Source organism: Hetaerina americana, unplaced genomic scaffold (assembly GCF_022747635.1).
Source record: "Hetaerina americana unplaced genomic scaffold, ioHetAmer1.1.p SCAF_6, whole genome shotgun sequence".
Lineage (NCBI taxonomy): Eukaryota > Metazoa > Arthropoda > Insecta > Odonata > Calopterygidae > Hetaerina > Hetaerina americana.
The window spans coordinates 1,172,419-1,192,500 of record NW_027287205.1 but is presented as its reverse complement, the minus strand read 5'-3'; the positions used below and the strand labels follow the sequence as shown (position 1 = coordinate 1,192,500).

At 42.4% G+C, this 20,082-nt stretch overlaps 1 protein-coding gene across 1 annotated transcript in view; it reads left to right on the top strand.

Annotated features, from left to right (window-relative positions):
* The window catches only part of LOC139695322 (uncharacterized), a 57,875-nt gene extending 38,011 nt beyond the window's left edge, over nt 1-19,864 (top strand). The window contains exon 3 of the mRNA XM_071594029.1: nt 16,499-19,864. Within this exon, the coding sequence (XP_071450130.1) occupies nt 16,499-16,768 (270 nt within the window). The 3' untranslated portion in view covers nt 16,769-19,864. The remainder of the gene's footprint in view (nt 1-16,498) is intronic.
* The last annotated feature ends 218 nt before the right edge of the window (nt 19,865-20,082 follow it).

Below are 20,082 nucleotides of genomic sequence, written 5' to 3'. Positions count from 1 at the left end.
TATATATATATATAAATATATATATATATATATATATATATATATATATATATATATATATATATATATATATATATATATATATATATATATATATATGTCGATATCTTGCCTGTTTCTAGCGGCAATTCTTATTTTTATTTGATAGGCCCATCTTTTAAAACTGTTAACGGCATGATTTCAATGTACGTATCCTCTTATTGAATATTGTTGCATGTAAGTACTTCTTTCGGGTAGTTAGGTTTCTCGAGTGCATGAAAAAATTAATATTTGTGTATTATATTTAGGTAATCTACCAGTTAAGGTAGGTTTTTGGATGGACACAGCTCCTTAATAAATATTTTGTGACTCCTAGCAAAACACAACATCCTAAGGAGGAGGCTAAGACTCTTTGCCTAGCGAAACTCTTCCCCTTACATCCTTACTACATTGACCGTGTTGGTCCAAAACACCAGCGGGATACGTAAACTGTTCTACCTGCTCTAGTTTTTGCCCTAGTATTTTAATGTTTAGCTTAGCCTTATTCTTTCTAGAAAATCAAATAACCTTTGTTTTATTAACATTGATTCTCATCCCATACCTGTCGCACTGAATTTCCAATTCACTCAGCAATGCATGCAACCCCTTGGCTGACTGGTAAACTAAAGCATGGCCATCAGCAAACCTAACTGATTTTACGAATTCCCCGCCCACTTTCATTCCCACCTCAAGTTCTTCCCATGCCTCTTTAATCATTTCCTTTCCATAAAGGTTGAACAACAACGTTGATAATGGGCAAACCTGCCTTACAGCTAATCCTAACACTCCCCATCCGGACTTCCCGTTTCCCACCCGCACCTGAGCAGTCTGAGACATTTACAGGTTGCGGATTAGCCTCCTTTACCTCCAATCTATTCCTATTTTCTTCATTTACACTCATTAGTTTTTACCAATTCATTCTATCAAACGCTTTTTCGAAATCTACGAAACAGACAAATACCTCCTGGTTGAATTATATATTCCTCTGGATTAATAATTTCATTACTGCAATGACATCACGCGTACCCTTCCCCTTCCTAAACCCAAACTGTTCATCCCCTATGTAATCATTTACCCTACTCTCTATCCTTTTGTTTATGATCCTGAGAACAAATTTAGCTGCGTGGGATATCAAACTTATCGTCCTGTAGTCCTCACATGGCGTGGCCTTTACCTTTTTCGGAATAGGAACTGAAACTGATCCCACAATGTCTTCCGGCCAGACTCCTTCCTAATAAATAATACGAATCAGCCCATATAGCCTCTTCCTCCCACATTTTCCTAAGGCTTTTAAAAGTTCCGCGGGAATGTTATCCACCCCCACGGACTTATTTAGTTTCATCTCCCTTAATGCCCTTTTTATCTCATTGTCTAGTATGCCTGGACTTAAGCTATCTTCCTCTACGTCAAAGTCTAACTTTTTTGCCTTAAGTTCTTTATTATACAGTTCTTTTACATACTCCTTCCACCCCTCTTGCATCTTTCCAGTGTCAACTGATACCTTACTCGCCTTATCTCTAAAAGTTATTATAGATCTCCCTTTCTTACTTCCCGATAAAGATTTAACTTACAGCTCTACAGCACACCAATTTCACCCTTCCCCTGCAAACTTTCCATATCCTCGCACTTTGTCTTCCACCATGCTTCCTTTGCTTTATTTGTTGCCCACCTTTATTTATTGTTTAATTCTTTTTACTTCAATTTGCCTAACTCAGTATTTACATTCTTCCATATTCTCCGCTCATACATCTTTGTAATCATCTCATCCGTGATCCATGGTTTCCTAGTCCTTTTAGCGTTAACGGTTCCAATAGTGTCTTTTGCGGCTTTAGACCACCCTTTCTTGATCCTTCCCCATTTTTCTTCGATAGTACTTAGCCCTTTATCATCCTCCATGATTTCCTCTACCGCCCGTTTGTATTCCTCCCTTTTCAAACCATTTAATGCTTCTACATTCCATTTTCTAGCTCGCCACCCCAGCCTTATCTTTTTGAAACGGACGCTACATTCATAACAACTAAATTCTGGTCAGAGTCCGCATCCGCTCCTGGGAAGCTGTGCGAATTTATCACACTGTTCCTAAACCTGTGTCTAACCAGGATATAATCTAGCTGATACCTTTTAGAGTCACCTGGCATTTTCCATGTATACCTGCGTCTTTTGTGGTGTCTAAACCATGTGTTGGTGTTGACTAACCCCTGTCTCCTGCAAAACTCAACTGCTTTCTCCCCTCGGTCATTCCTCGTGCCTCAACCGTAGTCCCCCAACTCATCACCATCTCTTCCTTCGCCTACCGTCACATTCCAATCCCCCATCACGATCAAATGTTTCCCTGCAGGAACACACGCGATTATGTCCTCTAACTGATCGTATATCCTATCGACCTCTTCTTCCTTATGGTTGCTCGGTGGCATGTATACCTGAATAATAACCAAGTTCGTGTGTTCTGCTTTTATCTCTACTAGTAGTATTCTATCCGTTACCTGCTCTCTGTTGACTACGCTTCTTCCTACCTCTTCATTTAATACCATGGCAACCCCTCGTTGGCTCTCGTCCCCGCTGCTGTATATTATTCTATAATTATCACTCCAGTAATCCCCGCTATCTTTCCATCTCACCTCGTATAGACCTAAAACATCTATATTCCCCTTTCTATCTCTCGCTTAACATCCTCCAATTGTCCTGTCCTTATCATCGTCCTAACATTCCACGTTCCTATTCTAAATATATTGGTGTTCTTCTTCTGCATCTTCTGTCCTGCTGCTGCTGGTTTTCCCTTGCAAGGGTTTCGTGGGATGACGACCGCGGAAGCCTTGCCTCCCCCGCTGCCGGGCACGACACATGGCTGATTGGGCCGAGCCCTGTGGTTCCAGGACTCAAAATCCCTGTATCGTCCATCATTTAAAACTTGGGAATAATAATTAAGGTGGTTTCCCGTTGCCTTCCTTAATAGTGTTTTTAACGTGACACCATCACTTACTGGCCGCCCCACTGGGGTCAGACGCCATTGCAGCCGCCTCACTGAGGAACCGACGCTGCGTGGACTGTCTTTCGTCTGGCTCCTAACCTTCGACCTATTTAACATGGGTGACCCTACCAGGAGCAATTATTATTACTCCCACCAGCACAGCTCTAAGTGTCATCGGAACGCACAAGCCCTTTCACCATGTCAAGTTTTTTTTCCGGGGTGGGATTTGTCAATAGGGAACAAGTTTTGGTTTTGCATGTGATTTTATTCTAGTTTACGGGTGTTGACCTAACAGCCCCCGCCACGCACCCATGCGGCGACCCTCGGGGTATTATGTAGATGGAGATGGACTTACTCGAAATCCCTCTCTACTTACATGAGTCTCTCAGAGTATGTATACTATAACTTGCTCTCTTTCAATTGCATCTTGATTAATTTATTTTTGTTACTCTATATTATTTGCTTTCTTCTCGTTAATGTTTTTTGCGCGTCTAGTGAGACATTGACCATTGGTTACGAGACAATTGCGGAGTTAAAGAGCACGAGAGAAGTTCATATCGCGTGTGCAGATTGAATTGATCAGTTTTGAGGCTACTGTTCACCTAGCTCTTCATCATCCCAAGGGCGTTAATCATCTGGGTTGCAACAAAATTAAAGACATTTCTCATTCACGGGCATTTGCACGCGATAGATAGGTAAAGAAATAAAAACTATATCTTGAGCAGCCAAAAATGCTAGGGTATTTTTTTCGTTGCATGAGGCGTGCATCTTCGAAATGTTTGCGGGGATGACAGCGGTGGCGAGGGAAGGTCGTTTGGACTTCCATAACTGAACTCGTCGACCTATTAAGTTTCCAATGAATACGCGTCCCTCGAAGTCAAATTTCGCAAATCGTCCATCCTTTGAGTCGAGAGTGGATTCGGTTTTCACGATAAAATAAATACGAGAATAATAGACTCCATTTCACCCGAAACATTACGACCGAAAATCTGTCTATATTTGACTCCTTGGGAGTAAGTCCATTCAGGCAGCTTCACACGACCATTTTTCGCAAGAGCGGAATATAACTTCGTGGATCATTCACATCCCAGCATCGCATCCATTAAGCAGATGACCTCAATGCTAAACAACGCTGGTGTGACACTTGGCACTTAGAATTAAACTTTAAAAAGTTTATAGTGATGAATTTTTGTGAAAAGAGGAATTCCCACCCGAACGCCTATTGTATCGGGAACACAGAAATGAGGATGTGTAGACTCAATTAAATACCTAGGCGTAAATCTCATTCACGACCTCTCCGGGGTGAAACACATACGAGGAATATGTGGACAAGCTAACAAAAAATTAGGATTTCTTAGAATAGCACAGTGTAAATGTGATAAAAAGGGCAACGTTCTATATTATATTTTTTTATTTATTTTAATACCCTGCAAGCCACCTCAAGGGGATTGTGACAGGGGATGAATACTCACAGGACTACTTTTGATCCAAAATAATGTTCTCTCCTAACGCCGTCCGACAATGTTATTCTGATCCCTTTCTTTCTACACTCATTCTCTCTAATTTTAATAACATGATTTCTCCTACCGTTTTACGATGGGAGTAATAATATATTTTAAACAACAATGCTATAGAGACGCCCTTTCAATTTCTGCAAGAGATTTAATCTTTAAGTTAACCTTCGCTCTATTGAGTGACTCCCAGTCTAGCTGCTCTAATTTGTTGGATACGCTACTAAGTTTATCATAAAAACATTTAACAAACCTATATCGTCTACGCTGCACGCGATCAAATTTGACAATTAATCCAACTTCGTAAGGATCCCTTAATATAATGGCAACATATTCTAAATGAGGTCTAACCAGCGAAATGTAATATTTCTCTTTGACCTTTTCAACACATTTATCCTGTACTCTTCTAATAAATCCTAATCTTTTGTTAACATGTCCCCATATTCCCCCTAGTCTCTGTTTCGTTCAGGAGAAGTAGTGAGTGAGGGTAACGCTCAAGTATTTAATCGAGTTCACACATTCCATGTCGGTGTTCCCGATGCAGTAGGCGTTCGGGAGGGAATTGCTCTTTTTCCAAAATTTCATCACTACGCATTTCCTTATCGAAGACTATTTGGAATAAATCAGGCTCGGATAGTTTTAATACACATTTTTCCACAAATTGATTGATTGCGATATATATTTATAATTTACGAAATCGAAAACCGGTTGCACATTTTTTCCCATTAGGCGATCTAACCGGAATGAAATCAATTCATTATCGATTCCAATCGATCGATTTTTTAAGATCGATCGGTATCATTTTCGTAGTTGCCTCAATGACATAATTAAGCTCACAAAATTTCCTGATTGCATGTGATTAGCAAATAAGATGGTTGTTTTCGTATGTAATGGTACGATATCATTACGCTTGGGGCGCCACTTGATGGGTTCAGTTCTTTATAAGACACAAGCATCATTGCCGCTCGAAGGCCCCGCTGTGTGATTGGACGGCCCGGAATGGAAGTCGCGGAAAGGAAGGCTTTCGTCACGCCTTGGAGTAGTTGTCCCGTCCGGACAAGCGTGGTCATTGCAGGGAGTGGGTGAGCAAACGCCCCACTTGATCGCCCCTTTCGCCCGGGGCGTATTTCCAAACACAAGGCGGAGTGAGGCACCCCCGATTCACCCACTCTCGCGAACAGAAAGGTTACCTTTAGGCTCGACCCTCAGACGAACGCGGGTATTGTATTGAAAGGGTGAGTATTTCCTGTTATGGCCTGGAGACAACTTTCCCCCAGCAGACAACTAACGTAATCAACGCCAGATGTCAACAGCACACACGCGGCGACATCAGTCTCCTGAGTTCACACACGCCACCGAACCTTGCAATTGCGCCAGGCCTCGTACTGTAGTGCCCCGCGCGTTAACCTCTAGAATGAAGACTATCTCGGGAATTTGGTCAACTATCTATCTCCAATTTTGTTCCCCAAGAACCACAATACTTCCTGGGTTTTATATCATTCATATACTTACACCTAAAGAAAGGTTACGCGATATTCTAGAAAGAAAAAGGCTAAGCTAAACAATAAAATAGGAGGGCAAAAACTGGAGCAGGTAGAACAGTTTACGTATCTCGGTAGGGTTTTGGACCAACGCGGTCAAAGTAGTAGGGACGTAAGGAGAAGAATTGCGCTAGGCAAAGAGGCTTTCACAAGGAGGAGGGAGTAATGACAGGGACGTTGAGTAAGGATGTTAAGAAAAGACTCGTAAAAACTTTGATATGGAGCGTAGCTATGTACGGCGCGGAAACGTGGTCATTAAAGCAGGAGGATAGACGTAGACTGGAGGCTTTTGAAATGTGGGTGTGGAGAAGAATGGAGAAGGTGAAATGGACAGAGAAGAAAACAAACGAGGAAGTACTTGGTATGGTGGGCGAGGACAGGGGTTTGTTGAGAGAAATCCTATGGAGGCAGGAAAAGTGGATGAAGGGGGTATTGACTGGCAGCGGGATGTTGAAGACTGTAATTGAGGGGAGAATGTTAGGCAAACGAGGAAAGAGAAGGAACAGGATAGGGGTGTTGGACGGGATGGAAGGAGGAATGAGGTACACAGAGATGGAGATGGACTTGATGTAGAGTAAGTTGCTGGATTGTGTTTTAAATAAAAATGTTTCTGGCGTGACTTGGTTGAAAATCTTCATATTGAAATTTAAAAATAACCAACTTTGCTTTTCCACATAGAACATTATGACACATATTAATAATATTTTTTTAAAGACCTAGGTTTTGTTATAGTATAACATAATCTGAAGATGTTATACCATAAGGAAACCTAGTTCGTAACTAAAATTTTCTATGTGGAAAAGCAAAGTTGGTTATTTTTAAATTTCAAGGATTGTATTTTCTGAGGAGTAACAAAATAAAATATTTATTTGGTAGTTGTGTCCAGCCAAAACTTACGTTGACCGGTAGATTATCATATAATAATATATATGCCGAATGACCAGGAATGAACCCCAAAAGTATCAAATCCGTACGAATAAATTATTTTACTATCTCCAAAACGATTTCAAACGATCGGAGAGACAGAATGTTCATGAAAGACTCAATGAACTTCTTCCCCAATTGGAATCTATTGAAATAAACGCAATGCGAAATATTTTACCGAGGTCACGAACAGAAATGACTAGACGTGCATTCCAATAGCGGAATTCTAAACATAACAGTAAACTGTCGACAGTCGACATCTCTTATTTGCGTCATGTGAATAAATATTAGTAGTATGATTTGAATTTATAAAAACATTTCTTATTGGAGAAAAATAAGGTGTGAGAAAACGATTGTCTGACGGTACTGGCGTCGACTAATTTGGGAAAACATGCGTGATTTTTACGTGCAATAGTTGGCTGTTATGGCTAAAATAAAAACAATGTATCACGTAATGCCAAAAACTAGAAGAAATAGAAGAGAAATGTCTTAATTATCAATATTGATTGAAGTTGAAGAGATTTTTTAAGCTCTAAGTTCAATAAACGGTATTGATTTCCTCCTTTTGATAATAGTTTTAATCCCATTTAACTCTCCCCATTGACCTAAAAAAAGCCATAAACAGTTCCATTCATTTTTTCCACTTCTCTCTTCGGTTTCCTATCAAATGCCTCACAACTGAAGACAATTACCCGATATGGACGAGCGAGCGAAGACTCATAGGGAAAGATGTATCCTAAGAGATATCAATCTATAAATAAATTACCGCTAATAAATGGGGAATATCTTACAGTAAAAATATCATCGATCAAACTCATTATGACATCGTACCACGGTCCGTAATCGTAAATCCAATAACTCGAAATGTTTCCCACTAGGTTATTTATTTGAAACCGTTCCACTTGAAAATCTACCGCACGAGAAAAAAGGAGACGGTATTACACATAATGAACACGAGGTGATCATTTTGGCGAAAATTTTCTCTGTCTTTCAGAGGACATAATTTAGCAAGAGCTACAGTAGACAGGTGGAGGCGTTGCGAAATATTGACGGAGTCTCTCGAAATCGTAAAACATTTCCTTGCAACCGGATCTTTTTTTCCACGGATCCGAGGCGATTAAAATGTATCATGACTTTGGAATTCAATGTCAAGGGAATCCTTAAGAAACCTCTCCTTTTTATGGTAAAGCACTCATTAAACTAACCGAGAATTCACGCTCTCTTATAATTAACGCTCGCCCTGAAATCCACAGCCCTTAAGCGGTGGCATTCACGGAGGAAGTCGACTTAAGACGAAGTGTGATTTCGAGATTTCTCAGCGGACTCGATTCCAAATCTCATTGATTAAGGAACCGCTCACATTCGGAGATTCACGTCCGCGACAGGTACGCGCTATCTCGGAATGGAAATTTCTAAATTACGAGAACCATTTGCCACAAAATGCGACTGGCGTCAAGAAAGTAATCATGGAGAACGAATCAGAAATCAGCACGGAGGAGGGTTAACCCAAAAAAATGGCTTAAAGTGTGCGTTCAGAATGTGCGGACATATCGGCGAAGGGAGGGAGTTTCCCTCTTTCCCATTAGGAGCGCCAAAGAATATTCTTAAACTTTCATTTATTCCATTTCGAGCGAGAGTTCACCCAGGGGCGAAAGGAGGAGGCGAAGCGTGGAAACCACAAAATCAAAAGCGACCTCGCGTCGGGAAGTGCAGGCCGTTTAGGCGGGAAGACACTCCGCCCTTGCCTCCTTCGAATCTCCGCCGGGGTGATTTGTAGAGTACTAGGCCCATTAAGAAAGTAATGCGCATGGTATTATTTCTTTCTCTAGGAAAAGTCAATTTATTGATTAACGTCCTTGCACAATTGCTCAAAATTCTTCAAAAAAACTCTGACACGCCTAAGAGGGCACCCTGAAACTCCTCTCTACGGGAATGTCTCTCCCACGAACGTCGTTGTAACATGCTTTTGGATGTTTTCCACGGTCTACCAATGCTTTCCTTTCATTTCTCTCTCTTCAGTCGGGAAAACATATTAAAGCCATGCGGAGCCAAGTCGGGACTTAAAGGGGACTAGGTGACCAACGAGGTGGTTCTCCGGGCTAGGAAGTTGGTCACGATGAAGGAGGTGTGGCACCACTTACTGCACAAGCTATACGCAGACCTTGCGCATTTCCAGATCCTCAGTCGCTATTCCATGTACCGTGTATGTGGACATGTGTAGAGGGTCAGCGATTCGCTGGATGCACAATCGACGATCGCGACGCAAAACTTCGCGCACACGATTCACGTTTTCGTTGCTTCTGGCCGTTGTTGGGCGCCCAGAACTGGGTTCTTTGGAGCCCTCCCTCGGCCCTTCTTGAACGCCTTTTGCTACCTCCCTGACCTTATCACCTTAAAATTCAGTCGTCCATGAAGGCCTTTTTATGCCTCTGGAATATGTCTGATGCATTCTTTCCAAGCTGCAAGCAAAACTTGAGGCGTATCGCTGTTCAAGCGAACGCTCAATCGCGCCGTGTGACAGTCGAAAACACACTTCACGCGGAGGCGTCTTTCTGCTCAGACTGCTCGGAGCAAACTGATGACCGGCTGCGTTGGAAGGGTAGACCCCCCACCTTATTTTCCAATAGCTTTTACCGCACTGTCATGGATAATCGAGCCACAGTAAAATTATGCGCATTACTTTTATAATGAACCTTCTATAATGTGGGCCCGGGGACGGCCCGAACAAAAACCATCCTCAGCTGTTCGCGGGGAAAGGAAAAATTATTTTTCGTTAACAGCCGCAATCATCACAACGTAAACAGCTGATGCATAGGTCAAGTCAAAGTCACAAGGAACATGAAGAGATTTACGGCTACTTACAGATTTACGGCAAGACATAGCAGAGCAATGCCTTTACATTCATCCCGATATCATAAAGTCAATTCATATATTGCTATTCAAACGGTTTCAATACGATATTAATGAAAAAAAACACATGATTAGTGAATTGTAAGATTTTTTTGCGCGTGTTACATACAGTTTAGTAATATTATGTGCCCATCCACAATTTTTACTATGCCCCAGGACTGTGGCAGAGTTTAATTAAATCGGGCTTTTAAAGTTGCATTCATTAAGCTATTAAATTTCGGCGGCATAAAAAAGGCGGTCGATTAAATGTTTTCCCGGTGTCTCTTCTGGCCCTAGGGTCTTGGTATACTTAAATATGAAGGCATTATTCATAAACATTTTAATGCGACGAAGGAATGGCATTTTCACACGTGGAGGGTACGGAATCACTGTGCTTCTCCCATATTTGTTTTTGTTTCCTTACGTTCCGTCGCCTATTTTCCCCGCCAGAGCGGACCATCCCAAACCTGAAACAAAATTTAATGTTTATATTCTGAAGTTTTCTCCAATTTCGTTCCTTTTTTCCCTATGAATGTGTCATTCGGTAAGGTAAGAACTATTTTTTGTCAAGATTTCTTGATATATTTAGTGTTGGCGTAACAGTTTTAACAGGAGTGTATGTGTGTACACAGGCTGTGTTCTGTATATGTATACGCTTAAGGTTTCACAGAAAGATCTGGTATTTTGAAACATAACATGCTTGGGCGGAGGTGCTTGCCCGGGAATCGAGCCTGGGATCGGGATGGTGCTGTAACCTACTGGCTGCCCACCCAGAGGGCCCGGGTTTGAATCCCTGACGCGGCAGATATTTTTCAGTGTTATCACGATCCCTACTTGAGGTGCTTTGTGAAGATCACTTTGAGTGAGTGCGCCGTCCGTCGAATGGGACGTTCAGCTGCCGACCCCTTGGCCGACGCCGGGTTTCTCTCCACCCTTCATTCTTTCATCCTGTTCATCCCCTATGGTGCAAATGACTTCAGCTGTCGGTCGCCTCCCCTTTAAACTACAACTACCTCGAGCCCGGGCTCTCCGGTCAGTAGTCCAACGCTCCACCCCTCGGCTACCGCAACCCACGAATTTTCTGCATATATGGTCATCTATAACAGCATTGATTTCAATTTCAAGAGCCAGAAAGTTTTACATTTGAATAAAGTAATTGTATACTTTGAACTACGAACTTAGCCTCATGGGGTAAATTATTATTTTACTCTAGACAGAGAAACACAAGTGAACCTTTTAACTTGTGTGAAAAATTTTTAAAAATAAAGTTAACATGGGAATAATAATATTGGTAAGTAGTTGGTAGCATTACGAGTTGATTCAGAACTTGCCTCCGATTATATTGAATGGCCGATGATGACGTATTTCAGTCACGTCCAAACGTTTGGACTTGGAACAGGACGCACGACGAATTACACAGCGGGCCCCCTCTTGCTACACGATTCCGCCAATCCACTGCGAAATTCCCTCCCTACTTCTTAGCAATCGAAAGGAGGACCCATTGAGCATCCCATTCAGGTATACGGGTTGCAAGAATAAATTTGAAAAAGAGAGAATGCCAAAACTTGAAAGTTTGCGAAACATCGGGAAGCAAGATCTCTTCTAACGCCAAATTCTCAAATTTGGCGTAAGGAAACTTTTCCCGCAACATGCACCATCGAATTATTCTCGAAAATTACTTACAAGGCTCATTTTGAAAGTAATGCGCATGGTTTATTCTGAGACGACTATATGAAAGTAACGCGCATGATTTCATTGTGACGTTACTATTAAAGGCAGCGCAGTAAAACCAGTCGGGAAATGAAGTTTGCCCCGCTAACGCAGCCGGTCGCCAGTTTGCTCCGAGCAGTGTAAGCGGAAAGGTGTACCTCCGCGTGAAGTGTGTTTTTCGACTTTGTAACACGTCCAAGAGACGGTCAAGCTCCACCATGACAATGCCCCCTGCCACACTTCCTTCATCGTTAGCAACTTCCTGGCCCAGAGCACCACCCCCTGGTGGTCCCCCGGCCCCATTATTGTCCAGAATTGTCTCTGAGCGACTTTTTTTGGTACCGCGTTTACTGAAGAGAGAGAGAGCTGAAAGGAAAGCATTGGGACACCATGGAAAATATCCGCAAGTCTTCCAATCGTGACAGACACGTCTCTGCAAGTGTGTTATTCAAGTGCAGGGGAAGAGTATTCTATTAAGTTTTGTAAGCATTTGTACTAGTACGTAAAACAATTAATCTAATTTTCCCGTAGAATGCGCATTACTTAAATAGTGGACACTGTATGTAATTTTCTTTTTTATCCCGTAATGACGATTGGAAAAACAGAAATCAGGTTGATTACGGAAGAAGTCCTTTCGTTTGGGTCGTGAAACTTGTTCAGCTCGCATGATTTGAAACCTTGCCGACTTGAATTGAAGAGAGCGAATATAAAACGACACTCGATAAAAAAAATAAAATATTTTGAGGAAATAATCAGAACGGCGAAGAAATCACGGAAGAGCACCTACCGAATTCGACGAAGAAATGAAAGGGAGCATATTGGCGCCAATTTTTCACGTCCAATGGTCGCCGCATTGGTGGACATGGAAAGGAAATGGAAAGGAGGAACGCCGTGTTTTTTTCGGTCAAGGAACGCCGGATTCCGAAGGGGGAATCCGTGCCACGAGGAGCAACCCGCAGGAGATGTAGCGGAGGAGGCACTCCCCATCCCTCGCTCTCATTCCGTTGCATAACGAGTGCCAAGCGAAAGGTAACTCGAGCGACGAGGAAATCTGATCCGTGCCGGAAAAAACCACACCAACACACGCAACTCCGTTCTCACCTGGCGAGATCTGCTCTGGCTCTTTTTTCTCTCTCTTATTTCGACCCGTCCCGTCAAATGGGGTCAAACCGACCAGAAGGAGGACTCCCGATTAACCCATCCCTCGGATGGACGTCAACGCGCAAACTTACTCCCGTTATGCTATGCTCGTCCGCCTACAAACTACGGGGTGAGTCAGAATGTACTCCATGATTTGAAGGGTGATTTTTTTCAATTATTTTTTGCGAACTGTCGCGAATCGCAACGGGAAGTCGTTCGCTTTATGGGAAATTCGTTTTCCCTCTACAGTATTTCATCAAATGCAAAAGAATGAAACAGTTTATGAAAGAATCAATGCTCATTCTTTGATTTCACTACAATACCAAAACCGATTCTAAAATAAATTTTATTCCCATTCATGTGAAATTTAAAATAAATTCAGATTTTTAATCTTTGATCAGATTTGTAACATTGAATATGAAATTTTCGTTTTCAATACCGTTACATCCCTCATCTACGGTTCAAATGTTCACAAATATTCTCACAAATAGCCCGAAATCGAAAAAAGAAATTACGCGTATAGATGCGCGAATCCCAATTTCAAAATCCCCCGACATTCGCAAATAAAAGATTTGGGAGGTTATCACTATCCACAGACATGTGAATGCATATTCTATAGGGTGTGATAGAATGAACTCCCTGATTTGACGGGTGAATTGTAAAATAAACAGCCAAGATTAAATTGCCCGAATAGTTTTTATTGCTGAAAGCTACATCAATATCATTTTTTGTTCGCTGGGTGTTGAAAATTATTTCATGCAGATGACCACCTTCGTGAGCAATGAACATTTGGAGTCATTGCAAGAAGTTTTCGAAAACTCTTCTCAGCATACCTTGCGTTATTCCAGCGATGAAATCTGTAATTGCCTACATAAGAGCTTCCAAGATCCTTGGTCGAACTTCATAAACCTCAGCTTTGAGATATCCCCAAAGAAGAAAATCACATGGGCTCGAATATGGGGTACGAGCGAGGGGGCCATGGGAACATCCCCTCCTCGTAAGGAGACCAGGCGGCCGGGAAATTGTTCTTGCAGGACTTGGAATGAACGACGGGCGGTATGAGCCGTGGCACCATCCTGTTGAAACCAAAAGGATTCAGTGCCATATTCCTCACCATAATATTTCATTTTGTGGAGTAAATATTCCTTCAGCATCTCACAATAGGACGCAGAGTTCACAGTAACAGTTTAACCTCGAGATTCTAAAAAGTAAGGCCGAAAAATACCTAATACTACTTCAAATTAAAGACGAACTTTTATCCGCGCTGGAGGACTCTTCTCAGTCATATTAAACGCTAAAACAGTGTGTTTCTGATTTTAAGTAACATCGCTCGAGAACTTTTAAAGAACCACGTCCAGTTGAGGTCACAACTCCCGGAACGATAGAAAAAAGTCATAGAATTGTGACGGAGGACCGAAGATTGAAAGTGTGAGAGACAGCTGAGATTGCCAAGAAGGCAAATGAACGAATACGCAATATTTGACATGAACATTTTGGCATGGAGAATCTCTGTGTGCTAGGTGGATGCCGCGTTTCGTAACGCACGATCGAAATTTGATCTGGAAAAATGTTTCAATCTCAAATTTGGCGCTTCACAAGCGAAACCCCAGCAAATTTTACGTCGATTTATAACTGCGAATGAGACGTGGATTCACCAATACACTTCTGAAAGTGAACATCAGTCGAAACAATGAATTGCACCAGGTGAATCAAACCCACAGACACAATTATATCGGCGAAAAAGATTATGGCGACTGTTTTTTGAAATTTTAAGGGAATTATTTTCACTGATCACCTAGAAAAGGGTTAGACCATCGGAGGTCAATACTACTCGCAGAGTTATTGCATTGTTAAAAGGACGAAGTGAATGAATGGCAACGCACTTGCCCATTGGTCGGTCGTTGCGATTGCTAGCGTCTTCGAATTGTAGTTCCAAATTTCGCCCCATTCACCATATTCACCAGAGTTAGCCCACAGCAACTGTCGTTTGTTTCTTACCTTGAAAATTGGCTCCGAGGTCAAAAGAATTGGAGAACAACGGTGAGTCATCGATACAGCATAAAAGAGTATTTTGAGTGACCTGACGAATCGGATTATAAAAACGGCATCACCACTGCATTAGAGCTCCGATACTAAAACGGCGTCGAGCTTGATGGAGATTATGTTGAGAAGTGAAGCGAAGAAATAACGAAAGAAGTAGTCCTTCGTTATTAGGCCGGGAATATTTAACCCCACCCTCGTGCATCTACAAATGTACACTCTTGCGGGTGAATTTAATCGGGGACAAATATTCTCCTCCCACGACCAAGCCGAAGTAACCGCCATAGGAATCTCACAATTCGGACCTCCAGGGTTAAAGAATTATGCAGAGAAATCTTGCCCGATACTTCCTCATGAAAAAATCCGTCACTCTGAAGTCAAATTCAGTACACTTTCTTAAAGACTTACGTATTTCGCGATTTCTTTTCTCCAACACCAACTGGGCAAATAACTCAAATATTTCAGCTTTTAGATAGAACCACATCTGAAAGACGTATTCGCAGAAAGAATACCTAATAAGCCTATGTGTGTGCAAATCAACACATTTGATAATTAAAATAGGAATGGTCCAATACACGAATAGCGATCCATACTAGTGCGATATAATGTTAAAGAGCGGTTTTAGGAACGGATACGCCCCGACCAAAGTATTGGTCATTACAATCCTGCATCTAATGGCAGAATTTTTCTGCTTCGTCTCTTCTGATCCCCTTGCAAAATCCCACATGGACAACCACCCAGTCAACCGCATGCATCACAGTTCACGGAGAACATAATCATGCGTGTCGCTCTCTTGTTTCGAGTTACGTCACGAGGACAAGGACATTTCATATATATATATATATATATATATATATATATATATATATATATATATATATATATATATATATATATATGCACACCACGATTGTAAGGAAAAACTCACACGAGCGGCACAATAATGGACTGACACAATATAACACAAATAGAAAAGAATAGCAACATTTAAAAGGACACTCACACGGTAAATTGTTCGAGCTTTCAGCCCTCTCAGAGGCCTTTTTCAAGAGAGAGTCTGTGAGAGAATATGTGTGTGTGTGGGTCGCGGTAGTCCAGTGGGTAGAGCGTTGGACTGCTGACCGGAGGGTCCTGGGTTCGATTCCCGGGCAGGGCACCTGCAGTTCCACCCAAGTTATGTAATTTGTCGGGTACCAGGTCTATCTGGGAAACCATAACCGGCACAGGAACCCCTACCCTGGTGTGCGAATTTCCCATGCCGTCGGGCTTAGTACTGGGTATGAAGGCTACCAGATTTTAGCATTAGTGATTCCAATGCACATTATGAAAGCATTCATAAAATATTTTATATATTTTATATACGAATTCCCCGCCCACTTTCATTGCTACCACCAATTCTTCCCATGCCTCTTTAATCATTTCCTCTACCTACGGGTTGAACAGCAACGGTGATAATTGGCAACCCTGCCTTACATCTCTTCCTAACACTGCCCAACTGGACTCCCCGTTCCCCACTCGCACCTGAGCAGTCTGAGACGTACAGGTTGCGGATTAGCCTCTTTTCCCTCCAATCTATTCCTATTTTGGGCAATGCATATACTACTACTCATACTACACGTACTCATTGGTTTTCTCAATTCCCTTTATTAAACGCACATTTTCTTATGTTAGTGATGTAACATATCGACTGACGTCACAGTCAATCCCTTTTTACATTGAATCACTTCGCTCTGATAATTCTTCTTTGCTCCTTGCAGGCGATCCGGCTTGGTGAAGCGGTGAGCGTCGCGGGCGTCGGGACGTCTTCCGTTGTCCAGAGGCAGAATCCGGCTCATGAGAAATATCACTTTGAGTACCGAGTTCGAGATCACGTGGGGGAATTCGGACACGCTGAGGCAAAGGACGGCCCGCTGACCACCGGCGGATATGACGTCAATCTCCACAAGACCCACATCCAGAGCGTCAGATACTTCGTGGATTCCAAGGAAGTCCCCATCTACGCCCACCAGTACCACCACGTTCTTTAGTCAATGGACTGCCTTCCCCCTTCTCCCCCACCCTTCCATCACATCCTAAGACAATCGCAGTTACGAGAAGGTCACGGGCTCTCTCTCAAGACGGAGACTATGCCTGCCGCTGACCGAGTGGACTGCTCCGTGGCAACAAGGCATGCGAACACCGGAACAGACCGGAACACTACTTTTGTTCGTCACTGAGCCCTGTTGGAACCATTATTGACCTTCTTTTAACAGTTTCAAGTTAAACACCGTAACTGTTCAATTACAAAAAGTAATATTGAACGAATACTTATAGATGGGCATTGATTGCATACAAGGTTTGTGCTGAAAGTAATGTCAGTAAGTCAATTAAAAATCATTTATTGGATTTTTCGTTAAAATGGTTTAAAAACCTTTAAAACAGTCTCCTTCTGCATCGATACATCGGCTCCAGCAGGACTTCCTGCTCTCGAATGCGTTGCGGTATGCCACGTTCGGAATGTCCTCTAATGCCCCAGTGGAAGCTGCCTTCGCCCCGTCCTTTGTCCCGAAGGGATTGCCTTTTAGTGATGCTTTGGAATCAAGAAAAAGGTCAGAGGTAGGCACGTCCGAGTTGTACGGGGGCTAGGGGATCGTCGGTCTGAGTTCAACAGTTCCATCAATCGCGTCACATCGTCGCCCGTGGTGGTCGTGGATGGCCATCGGTCGTCGACCTCTTCCCGGCCTTCCAAAATGGCCTCGCGCCAGCGAAACACTGGCAGCCCATCTGACAGGGCATCATCTTCTTCGTAAGCAATCTTGATGATAGATACAATATCCGTAGCGGTCTTTTCAAGTTTCACGCACCTAAACTTGATCGCAAATCTTTATTCTGACGAGCGCTGCATTTTCACTTGCACAAGAACAACTCTCACAGACCTTGTTCCCGTCCCCCCTCTCTCTGGATGCTCGGAGCACATTGAACGACTGATTAGCTAAGGTCCCCCATTATCAGTTTCATCCGGTCTGATCGCGGTCAGACGTACAATCGCGGCGTCACCATAAAATCGCTGAAACTACTTTTAGAACATACCTTGTACCTCCTGGAACACAACGATCCAGAAGCATTCATTAATTCATTTCTCATTTATATGCCTCGCAGTCCATAAAAACGAAGGTAAATATCATTTGTGTGAGTGTAAATAAAATTCTCAATTGATGCCGACCAGAACGTTTGATACGACTTAAAATAATGACCATATGACTTATCCAGGGATTGCCTTAATCATATTCAGCAACACAAAGCGTTGGATATTACTGTAATGTCTTAATATGAAGTTTCATTATCAACATTTTCTCGACGTCCAAAGAGTCATAATTTCTAACATACAGTGTCTGTGTGTGTGTGACCACGCAATAAAAAAAATATGCATCCCGGAACGGTTTTCCAAGTGATTCGGATGCAATTCGAATAATTCAGAGGTCTTCAATCGCAATGTTACATCCTTTCAAAACCTATCATTCGTCTATCCACTTTTCACTGGACCGTGTCGTTTAGGACCCATCGTCGGGGTAAAGGATTTCATCAAATCGCTCGTCAACTGGGAGGGCCGTCGTCTTGGTAGCGGTCGCTATGATCAGGGAGAGAAGTGACGACTCCCTGATGACAGGGACGTCGGCGGTAGGGAGCATCTCCAAGGTGATGGGCCTTACGGCATTTATGTAGAGTGCTGGCAATCAGCAGGGCTCTCACAGCAAAGCCAAATTGGCCAGAACATTGCAATTGCAAGAACCACACCCGCCTGGAATCGAACCCAGAAACTCTACCTGTACAATTTAGAAATTCAGCAAATCACTCAATTTGTAAGCCTAAACCCATGAACTAACTGTCTCAAGAAAATTTTGGACGAGAATGCCAATTTATATTGAATAGGAATGGACCACGGGATAAAAAAGAGCTACTGCTACTTATGTCACGAATCTATTATTGGCCCTACTTTCATAAGAGTACGGGGTCCCCTATAAAAGTAATGCGCTTTCTCTGGGTAAAGTAGACTGATAGATTTACTTACTTATTGAAATGCATAAAATTCTTCAAAAATGATCTCATACCCTTAATCAATAATACACTTGCGGGAGACGTTTTTCACGCCTAAAAAGTACCGTGAAACTCCTCTCAGCAGGAATGTCTCTCTCGGGAACGTTGAGTAACTGGATTTTGAATGTTTTCCACGGTCTCCCAATGCTTTCCTTTCAGCTCTCTCTTTTCGGTAAACGGGAAAACGAAAAAAGGTACCCAGAGCCAAGTCGGGACTGTAAGGGGGCTGGGGGACCACCGGGATAGTGTTTGGGGCCAGGAAGTTGGTAACGACGGAGGACGTGTTCCTGGGGGCATTGTCATGGTGGAGCTTGACCGTGTCTTTACCGTGTTACAAAGTCGAAAAACACACTTCACGCCGAGGTAAGACTTTCCTCTCAGACTGCTCGGAGCAAACTGGCGGCCGGCTGCGTTGGAAGGGCAGGGACCCCCACCACATATCCCGACCGGTTTTACCGCGCTGCTATGGACAGTCGCAAAGGAATGAAATCATGCGCATTACTTTCATTATGGACCGTGTAGATAGTGATCAGTGAATTGCTGAGCTTTTAAACTTCCCTTCTAGTTTTTAATGTTATTTATTTTAGTTTTTTTTTATTTTTTAAGTAACCGTATTTTGATTGGCACGTCACATTTACTCCGTCCTAATTGGATATATTAGTTGATAACTTATCAATAAGATTGGGCCTCAATTCAAACTTTAACGTTAATTATTTCATTGAGCAAATCATTTTTTCAATTTACCTGGTTAAACAATAAAGCCTCCCGTTGCAAGCGGGAATAAAATGTAATCGCAGAAATTGTTAATGAATTCCATAACGCACCCACAGGTCTCATCTTAATTTTGATTAGATATCACGATAGCGCTTTCTACCGCTTCCAATTGCCATGTGACGCACAATCAAATCATTCTGCGCGGGCGCAGCAGGTCAAAGTTCGACATATGTCCCAAGCTTGTAAATACTTTCAAAGAAAATTGTACATGTGAATTTGCAAATCTTTCCACTCAATGAAATCGAGTACAAAGAGCCTTCTATATATAATTTCTGTAAATCATTTACCTTGTAATATATTGAATAAAATAGATTCCATTAATCAGTCTTTTATTTTGTAATTCCCAAATCATTAGTTTTCAATCGATCGCCCTCCTCCTCAACGCCTGAGATGCTAAGGTAAGTTGAGTAAGACCCCCAATTGAATCCCACATACAAGGATACGATAGTCGAGAGTATTGTATGCCAGTGACATCTAGTTTCGATAACTGAAT